General features: G+C 44.5%; 1 protein-coding gene across 1 annotated transcript; it reads left to right on the top strand.

The window, feature by feature from the left end:
* The first annotated feature begins 2 nt into the window (after nucleotides 1-2).
* On the top strand, nucleotides 3-10,045 carry ZNF548 (zinc finger protein 548). The gene is made up of 5 exons (XM_008073482.2): nucleotides 3-348; nucleotides 3,684-3,736; nucleotides 4,519-4,554; nucleotides 6,923-7,049; nucleotides 8,349-10,045. Exons 1-5 carry the CDS (start codon nucleotides 3-5, stop codon nucleotides 9,806-9,808), a joined length of 2,022 nt encoding a protein of 673 aa, XP_008071673.2. The 3' UTR covers nucleotides 9,809-10,045.
* The last annotated feature ends 264 nt before the right edge of the window (nucleotides 10,046-10,309 follow it).

The raw sequence follows: 10,309 nt of genomic DNA, 5'->3' as shown, positions 1-10,309 counted from the left end.
GGATGGCCCGGGCGGGAGGGGCCCTGCTCGGGTCGCTGTGGGCCCGGCCCGGTGTCCAGAAGAGACGCGCGGTCTCGTGTGGGGGGAGGATCCCGGCTCAGCCGAGTGGTGCGGTGTGGGGAGGGTTCGCGTTTGGCCCCGGCGCGTTCAAAGGCTGGTGGGCGCCGCTGAGGGGCCGGCTGGGGCACGCCCTGGCTGTATTGTCGGCGAAGACGGGAGAGGGCTTGGTGGATTCTTGCCGGGAATGGCAACCTGAGCATCCGGTAGCCGCGGGAAGTTTTCAAGGGAGAGTGAATGAGAAACTTAAAGTTGGAAAAAGCAGTGTGGGAGATGGACACAGGGGCGTCGGTGAGGAGGCCAGTGCAGTAGACTCAGGCGAATTGTGGTAGGACTTGGACCAGACCGTGGACAGTAGAGGGAGATGCGATGAGATTCTTTACAGATCTGAAAGATGGGGCGGTAGGTTTTCCTGGTGCATCATGTGTCAGCAAAAGCAAGGAGTGAAAAACCATCTCAAGTGTTCGTGGGTTTTTGGTTTTCGTTTTTGTCTGAACGCTCGAAAGAATGGAGTTGAGGAAGTCAGCATAAAGAACAGGTTTCAGGGAGAATTTCGCGGGTTGGACTTTGGACGTGACCGTTCTCCAATATTCAAATATTCAAGGTGGATATTTCACATGAGTAAGCGGACATAAGGGTGTGGAGTGTGAGGAAGGGGGCGGAATGGAGAAAGGAGGGTGTGGACCGAATGAAGGCATGGTCTGAGGGTCAGATTGAGTAGAGAAGTTTTTTTTTTAGTAAACTTAAGGAGTACAAGTGCAGTTTTGTTACATGGTTATATTGTCTCGTAGTAAAGTCTGGGCTTTTTGTGTACCCATTACCCAAATAATGTACCCATTAAGTAATGTACATTGTACCCATTAAGTGATTTTTTCATCGCTCGTCACCCTCTCACCCTTTTGAGGCTCCAGAGTCTATCGGTCCATGTTCTTTATCAACGTGTACAAATTATTTAGCTCCCACTTGTGAGAACATGTGTTATTTGACTTTTTGTTTCTGAGTTGTTTTACTTTATTAATGGCTTCCAGTTCCGTCCCAGTTGCTGCAAAAGACATAATCTCATTTTTTTTTTGAGTTCGAGTCTCACTCTGTCACCCAGACTGGAGTGCAGTGACCGCTCCCGGCCACCGCAACCTCCACCTGCTGGGCTCCGGCGATCCTTCCGCCTCAGCCTTCCAAGTAGCCGGAATTACAGGCATGCGCTACCACGCCCGGCTAGTTTTTGATTTATTGTTGAGATGAGGTCTCGCCAAGTTGCCCAGGCGAGTCTCGAACCCGCGGCTCAGGCAATCCACTCACCTCAGCCTCCCAAAGTGCTGGGATTACAGGCTGAGCCACCGAGCCCGGCTCTCATTCTTTTTTTTATGGCTACATAATATTACATTGTGTGTATATGCCACTTTTTTTAATCCAGTTATTTGTTGAGGGGCACTTAACGTTGATTTCCCATCTTTGCTATTGTGAATAGTGCTGTGATAAAAATACAAGTGCATGTATATAGTAATTTTTCCTTTGGATAGATGCTCAGTAATGGAATTGCTCGATAGAATAGTAGTTCTATTTTTAGTTCTTTGAGAAATCTCCAGACTTTTTTCCATTGAAGTTGGTGGGAATAATTTACATTCCCACCAACGGTGTATGAGTATTCTCTTTTCACTGCATCCTCAACAACAAGTGTTATTTTTTATTTTTTATTTTTTTTGACTTTTTAACAATAGCTATTCTGACTAGTATAACATGATAACATGGTATCTTGTTGTAGTTTTAATTTACATTTCTCTGATGATTAGTGATGTTGATCATTTTTTCATATACCTGTTGACCATTTGTGTCTTCTTTTAAAAAAATGTCTGTTCATGTATTTTGCCTACTTTTTTTTTTTTTTTTTTTTTGAGTTGGAGTCTCTGTCGCCCAGACTGGAGTGCAGGGGCCACTCCCGGCCACCGCAGCCTCGACCTGCTGGGCTCCGGCGATCCTTCCGTCTCAGCCTTCCAAGTAGCTGGAACTACAGGCGCGTGCTACCACGCCTGACTAATTTTTTTGTTTATTGTAGAGATGAGGTCTCCCCACGTTGCCCAGGCGGGTCTCGAACCCGCGGGCTCAGGCAATCCACTCACCTCAGCCTCCCAAAGGCACAGGATTATAGGCTGAGCCACCGAGCCCGGCTTGCCCACTTTTTAATGGGATTTATTTTGGGGGGATGGTTTGGAGTCTCACTCTGTCGCCCTGGCTGGGGTGCAGTGGCATGGCATACTCAAGGCTACCGCAGCCTTGACCTACTGGGCTCAGGTAATCCTTCCTCCTCAGCCTTCCAAGTAGCTGGAACTACAGGCATGCACTACCATGCCTGGCTAATTTTTTGATTTATTGTAGAGATGGAGTCTCATCAAGTTGCCTAGGCTGTTCTTGAACCCATGAACTTAGGCAGTCCTCTCACCTTGGCCTCCCAAAGTGCTGGGATTATAGGCATGAGCCACCATGCCTGACTGGGATTTTTTTTGTTGTTGTTGACTTCTTTGTATTCCTTGTAAATTCTGGGTATTAGTCCCTTGTCAGATGAATAGTTTGGAAAGTCTTTCTCCCATTTTGCAGGTTGTACACGTGATTAATTTTATTTTTGCTATGCAGAAACTAGTTAAGTCCCATGCCTATTTTTGGTTTTTGGGTAGCTGGGGGATTTGAGTCGGAGTCTCACTCTGTGGCTCAGACTGGAGTCCAGTGACATGCTTACGGCCACCACAGCCTCAACCTGCTGGGCTCAGACAATCCTTCTGCCTCAGCCTTCCAAGTAGCTGGAACCACAGACATGCACCACCATGCCTGGCTAATTTTTCTTGATTTATTATAGAGATGAGGTCTCACCAAGTTGCCCAGGCTGGTCTCAAACCCCTGGGCTCAGGCAGTCCTCTCGCCTCTACCTCCCAAAGTGTTAGAATTACAGGCGTGAACCACCACACTCAGCTTCTGTTTGTTTTTGTTGCTTGTGCTTTTGAGGTTTTAGTCATGAGTTTTTCATCTAGACCAATATCCTATAGAGTTTTCCCTGGTTTTGTTTTGTTTTTTTTTTCCTAAACTTTTAATAATTTCTGGTCTTACATTTAAATCTTTAGTGCATTTTGAGTTGATTTTTATATATGGTGAGAAATATGGGTCCAGTTACACTCTTCTGCATATGGCTGTCCAAGTTTCCCAGCATCGTTTATTGAAAAGGATGTCTTTTTCCCAGTGTATGTTTTTGTTGCCTTTGCAAAAATAAGTTGGTCGTAGGTATGTGACTTTATTTCTGGGTTCCTTATTCTGTTCCACTGGTCTGTATGTCTGCTTTTATACCAGTACCATGGTGTTTTGGTTACTATAGCTTTGTAGTGGAATTTGAAGTCAGGTGGACTTTTAATCTGAGGGAAATCTTAAGGTAGCTATTTCAGATGGGCTCTTGTGAGGGAGCAAAGGGCTGAGACTTGGGGACAGACCATTGGTATCTACAGACATGAGTCTCTTCATAAAGGCACAGACTTGGCATGGGAGGGGTTCTGGACTATGTCTGCCAGAAGGGAGGTCTGGATAAGCTAAAGAGGTAGCCTGGTTTAGAAATTGAGATGTGAGTGGTTTAGATTCTCTACCTGCAGGCTTGGCTGACCCTCAGGGCTACTTTCTGTGGAAGAAGAGAAATGTCATCCAGGCTAGTGGAGCAGCTGGGTTCTAGACCGGGGTGCTGTTTTTCCCCCTTTCTCCACTTGTCAGGGAAAGAGGGATGATAATACTACAACTCCTGTCAAGGTCTCTCAGCAAATTCCCTTTAGAGCATTATAGAATAGGCAAGCCTGGTTACAGGAAAAACCAGTAGCTTATTTGCCTATTAATTCCCTTCCTGTAACTCATTAAGTTAGTAATACATGAAATACTTATTGATTTAAACCCTAATTAAGAAATATCTTTCTAGATATGTACAAATAGGCAGTTTGTGGTGAAATACTTAGTAAGTTGAATATCTAGAAGTGTTTCATAATTGGATTGATGTCAATTTGCCTCTAAGTGTTTGCTTGCCATGGAAAAGTTTGACATCATATCTTCTAAAATGTTAAATAGCTGAAAATATACATGAAAATTTCAAAACCCTACTATCTCACTTGCACTGAAAACATTTATAAAACCATTAGTTCTTGGACAATATTATCTGATATGTAACATGTGCTACTAATGTTTGATAACAATATGAGCCCTGTGAAGTAAGAACCATTCTTACCCCTACTTGTAGTTGGGGCACTGAGACTCAGGTAGATTATATTCTTTTCCAGAGTCACAAAGCTTCTAAGGGGCAGCACTGAGGTCTGAGCAGCTGAGTTTATACAATCAAGATGAGATCAGTTTGTTCCAGGGCAAGGCAGAAGAGGTGGTGGTCCCTCTCAGCTTTTAGAACTCTTCCATGGTTGCCCATATATTATGGCCTTCTTCTTTCCTCAGGTCCCCCTGACAATGGCAGATATGGACCCTGCACAGGTAAGAAGACTTTCCTGTCTTTCACCCAACTGCTATCTCCCTGATGGTTTTGGCACCTTCATATAAGGAAAGGAGATGGCCTGAGAGTCTTTTCTATTCTTCTTTTTCTTTTTTATTTCTGAAAATGGCATGACTCCAGAATCCTTATGTCCTAAATTGGGTGCTGGGGTATAAAGACTGGTGCCCTTTTTTGGCAGTTGGTGTAGTAAGATGTGTCAAGACATCATGGATATAGGATTCAAAATGTTTCAATGCTTAGATGTAAGACTGAGCTGGGATTTTCAGGGAACTGCAAGTCTCTGTCATATCTTATAGGAATGGGGAGCAGAGTGGGAGGAAGCTAGAGGCAAACAGATGTCAGGCCCGGAATGAAAGACTAGGTCCTAGGTCTCTAAACTGAGGGTGGTGGGAGCTAGGGAAGATTTGAGACAGAAGAAGGCAGTGATAGGACCTCCGTTTAAGATACTTCTCTTGCCTCAGAGTGAAGGGCAGATTTTGGAGGTGAGGGTGAATGCAGGGAGATTTGGGAGGATTATTTTGCAATAGTCCAGGTGGATATGGGTGGTATCTGGACAAGAGTGATGGTGGTGGAGGTGAGAGGAGTGGGTGACTTCAGGATATATTTTGAACTAACACTGTACACATTTTATGATATAGAAAGTGAGGGACTTGAGAAGTTAGGAGGGAAAGAGAATCAATAGAAGCCCCATAGTTTTTGGTTTTGATTGGAAAGATAAACCCCCCATCAGCTAAGTCAGCAGTATGATAAATCTTCAGCAAGAGTAGGAAGCATCAGTGTTAGTCCATGTCTTGAATGTTCTAGATACTTCTTGTGGAAGAGTTCAGGTTGTAGACATCTGCAACTTGGTGGCTGTTGTGTGGACCGGAGAGAAGCTGTGGATTAAATTTAGGAAGTGGCGTTTCTGGGTTAAGATGGTAGTGAGGGGTCTGAGAACTGGGTCTCTCTACTGGGTACCTGGATGGTGGTAGAGGAGTCACTAGACAGATGAGTGAGCAGAGTGTTTGTGGGGATGGAGTATGTGTGAGATGGTGGGGTGTAGGTGTGAGAAAGGCTGAGATGAGAGTGAACATGAAAGGAATGCCGAGGGAGGAAATCTGGTCAGTTAGAAGAGTTGCTAAGCCTCAGTGGGTTGGGGTGAGGTGAAGATGGAGGTAGAGGTCAGTACAAGTGGACTTTGGATGATGCTTTTGTGGAGAGCAATTGTCTTGACTGCTTATGGGACAGGAAGTAGATTGCAGAAGGAGGAGGTTGGCAAGAGTATGGTGAGGTCCTCACATGGTGTGAGTGACTGACCGTGAAGTGAGAAACAGAGCCAGTGAGGATACCTTCAGAGCAGGGCTTTGTGCTGCCCCTGACATTAGGGGACTTGGTGTTTTGTGATAGGACTGAGACTGAGTTGGATGCTGGGTGTGTCTGCCATGTTCCACTTGGTTTTCATGTGCCGAGAGACCTATGAGAGGTGAAGATAATGCTTATGGTGTGGGCTGGGAGGTGTTGGTAGAGTTGCAGTAGTGAAGGTCCTGGATATGTGATTGAAGTGCTTTCCTGTGAGTGATGTGCAAGCAGGAGGAGTGAATGGATGGCCCCAGGTCCTGGTACTGGGAGCTTAAGGGAGAAGGATAGTCTGAGTTTGGTTGGCTGGGAAGCTCAGTCTGGGGGACCCCAAAGAAAATATCTGGCAAGGGAGAATTACAGCCCTTCATGGCAGGCCCACATCCTAGAGAATGTTTTTTCCCCCTACCCCATCCCCATCTGTTTTCTGTGTTCTGGACACAGTTGTCACTGGAAATGTGGAAGGAAAAGGTACTTGCGTCACTAGGTGTGGAGGAGATTGAGCTGGAAATTGAGGTGTTGGAAGATGGACTATGATCCTGGAGAGAGTGTAGCAGTGATTGTACCCATGGAGTTTTAACTTGTGGATATCAGTGGTGATCGGGACAAACCAGTAACACTGACAGAAGATATTTATTACATTTCTGCAAGGAGATTGTGTACCACATAATGGAGGACCACATAGCAAAGCATCAGATTTGATTAGGAGGCAGAAAATAGGAGTGAGGAGAAAGCTTAGTCCACAGCTTCTGTGGTTCCTGAGAGAAAGGCAAGGCAGAACAAGGTGGGCGGTTAGGTTTGATTGGGTTGATTTAGGACAAGGGAAATATTGGCTTGGTGTGTGCAAGTTAGTTCAAGAGGTAGTTCAGAATATGGACTCAGGGTAGATGGAAACACATTTGGCTGTTAGTTTGGCCTTGTATTTGATGAGTGCCAAGTACATCATTAGAAAATCTAACTAACCACGGTTTGAAAAGAAGCTGCTCATATACTCAACTGTCCCAATTTTGGCAGGACCGCGTGGTCTTTGAGGACGTGGCCATTTATTTCTCCCAGGAGGAGTGGGGTCACCTTGATGAGGCTCAGAGATTGCTCTACCACGACGTGATGCTGGAGAATTTGGCACTTTTGTCCTCACTAGGTAAGGCCCTCACACCCTTCTGGGTGTCCTGGGTTGGGCTGTGTTTTTCCCTTTTTATTCAAGAGCAGCACTTCCTTTTCCACATTGAGACCATGGGTGCTCCTTTCTCCCCTGGTTTCTTGGCATATGTGCAGTGGGAGCCAGGGCTGGGTGCTCTCTAACCCCTTTTTCCTAGCAGCCCCATCCTTTGCTGCTGTGAAGCTCACAGGAAAGGGCCCAGAAGTCAGAAATCTTGAAGTTGGTATAGAGATTTTACCTGCCTGTCTGTCCCTGGTCAAGTGACTCTGTCCAAATGCATGTAGCCTCTGTTCTCTAGGTTTTTGTCCTTCTGCTGATATTTCTTGGTGTTTTTCTGTGCCTGGAATATAAGATACTGACCTGGTTGCTAATTTTGGGGACCACTAGATTAAGAGTCTGCAGTACTCTTTTGTGAAGTTCTAGTGACTATTGTGCGTGGAATGTCATGGAGTGGGTCTCTCTGGGTATGTGCTGTCCACTCCATTTCTCTGTCTTTCCCCTAAAACTGGCCCCTTCCAGGTCTCACACATTGTCATCTCGAGCAATGGGGAAGGCCCTGGGCACCTGGCAGGGTGGATGATAGTCTGGTAATGGTAACAGAGACTCAAAAGGATGTGGCCCTGGTGCCTGGGATTTGGGAAAAGGTGTGGTATCACGTTTGCATACAAATCACACTGAAAACTTGTCCTAGGCTCACCTTTGTTTGATAACAGGGCCAGTGGTCACACCTCATCTCTACCTTTTCTTTTCCATTATCATTTTTGGTATGATTTCTGGCCTCTGCATCGCCCCTTCTTCAGATCTACTTTTGTGTCCACCTTTTACCCATTTCTTTCCACTGCTCCCTTTGCAGTGTGTCCTCAGTCATATGACCTGTAATTAAGGTTTTGTGAGTTCTATACATATTCCTCAGTAGTCCTTCAACACCAGCTTCTCTGTCACAATCTGATCTCTTTGGGTCTGGATGTACCTTATACACACTGCACCACTAGCCATGGCCTGTTGAAAACCATTTGCAGAAGAGTGAGTTGGAGTCCCTGCCTTTCCTCCCTGCACTGTACCCCATCCTTGTGTCCTCATCCATCATCAGGGCTCTCCCATTATGGGTGCCTGCAAGGTCCAGCTCTGCACAACAGGCCTTCTTCTTCTCACTGGCTTAATATTCATACCTGTCACCAATTCCATGGCCTTGTTTGTTGGTGTGACTAAGAGACATTGTGAACGGGCTGCCTCTTCTTACCAGAGTCAACATGTACTTCACCAGTATTTCTGTTCTTGCAGGTTGTTGGCATGGAGCTGAGAATGAGGAGCCACTTTCAGATCAAGGTGTTTCTGTAGCAGCATCAGAGGTCATGAGTCCAGTACCCTATCTATCCACTCAGAAGGTCCAGCCTAGTGAGACATGTGACCCACTTTTGAAAGACATTCTGTGCTTGATTGAGCGCAATGGAACCTATCCTGAACAAAAGATATATATTTGTGAGGCAGAGCTTTTTCAACACCGAAAGCAGCAAATTGGAGCGAATCTTTCCAGAGAAGGCAATTGGATACCTTCGTTTGGAAAGAACCATGGAGTCAGTGTGGCAGAGAGGACCTTCACATACAGTAAGGGTTGGAAGGATTTGCCAGCCATCTCAGGTCTTCTCCAGCACCAGGTCCCTCAAAGTGAGTGGAAGCCACACAGGGACACAGAGGATAGTCAAGTCTTTCAAACTGGACAAAATGATTACAAATGCAGTGAATGTGGGAAAGCATTCACTTGCAAATATTCACTTGTTGAGCACCAGAAAATCCACACAGGAGAAAGGTCTTATGAATGTAACAAATGTGGGAAATTCTTTAGATACAGTGCTAACTTCTTGAAACATCAGACAGTTCATAGCAGTGAAAGGACTTATGAGTGCAGAGAATGTGGAAAATCCTTTATGTACAACTATAGACTCCTGAGACATAAGAGAGTTCACACTGGAGAAAGGCCTTATGAGTGCAACATTTGTGGGAAGTTCTTTAGGTACAGCTCTACATTTGTTAGACATCAGAGAATTCACACTGGAGAAAGGCCCTATGAGTGCAGGGAATGTGGGAAATTCTTTATGGACAGCTCCACACTCATTAAACATCAGAGAGTTCATACTGGAGAAAGACCTTACAAGTGCAGTGATTGTGGGAAATTCTTTAGATATATCTCTACACTCATTCGACATCAGAGAATTCACACTGGAGAGAGGCCTTATGAATGCAGTGTGTGTGGAGAATTCTTTAGGTACAACTCCAGCCTCGTTAAACACTGGAGAAATCACACAGGAGAAAAGCCTTATAAATGCAGTGAATGTGGGAAATCCTTTAGGTACCACTGCAGACTCATTAGACATCAGAGAGTTCACACTGGAGAAAGGCCTTATGAATGCAGTGAATGTGGGAAATTCTTTCGGTACAATTCCAACCTCATTAAACATTGGAGAAATCACACTGGAGAAAGGCCTTATGAGTGCAGAGAATGTGGAAAAGCCTTTAGCCACAAACATATACTTGTTGAACACCAGAAAATCCACAGCGGAGAAAGGCCTTATGAGTGCAGTGAATGCCAGAAGTCCTTCATTAGAAAGTCTCACCTGGTTCATCACCAGAAAATTCACAATGAAGAGAGGCTTATGTGCTCAATGAATGTGGGGAGTTCTTTAAGCACAACTCCAACTTCATTAAACATCAGAGATTTCACAGTGGAGGAAATTTACCATTGACCGTTTTAATTGGATAGTTCAGTAATGTTATGTTAATTATATGTGTTTCTGCAACTAATTTCCAGAATTCTCTTCCTCTTGCAAAAACAACAAAACACAAAATGCTATGCCCATTAAACAACTCATTACCATTCCCTACTGTCCCTAAAAACTTCACAACTACATGCCTACTTTCTATGTATTTGATATCTATTGGTACCTCATATATGTGGATTCATATAGTATTTATCCTTTTGAGACTGGCTTATTTCACTTGTAAGATCTTTATGGTTCACCTATGTTGTATCATGTGTCAAAATTTCCTTTTTAGGTGAAATAATATTCTGTTGTATGTATACACCGTATTTAGTTATCAGTGGATTCTTAGTTTATTTTCACCTTTTGGCTATTGAAAATAATGCTGCTATGAAGATGAGTATATAGCTATTTGTTTGAGACTTTGCTTTCAATTATTTTGGGGTACATACCCAGAAATAGAGATGCTGCATCATACAGTATTTC

This window comes from Carlito syrichta, unplaced genomic scaffold (assembly GCF_000164805.1).
Source record: "Carlito syrichta isolate Samal-C Ts95f unplaced genomic scaffold, Tarsius_syrichta-2.0.1 Scaffold315896, whole genome shotgun sequence".
Lineage (NCBI taxonomy): Eukaryota > Metazoa > Chordata > Mammalia > Primates > Tarsiidae > Carlito > Carlito syrichta.
The sequence above is the reverse complement of the archived record's forward strand: the minus strand, read 5'-3'. Positions and strand labels throughout refer to the sequence as shown.

Excerpts from the sequence above, each read along its gene's own strand:
- ZNF548 (XM_008073482.2), top strand. The coding sequence starts at position 3 with ATGGCCCGGGCGGGAGGGGCCCTGCTCGGGTCGCTGTGGGCCCGGCCC. Across the intron at positions 349-3,683 it reads AGATGGACACAGGGGCGTCG|GCTTGGCTGACCCTCAGGGC; the intron begins GTGAGGAGGCCA and ends CTCTACCTGCAG. Across the intron at positions 3,737-4,518 it reads AGAAGAGAAATGTCATCCAG|GTCCCCCTGACAATGGCAGA; the intron begins GCTAGTGGAGCA and ends TTCTTTCCTCAG.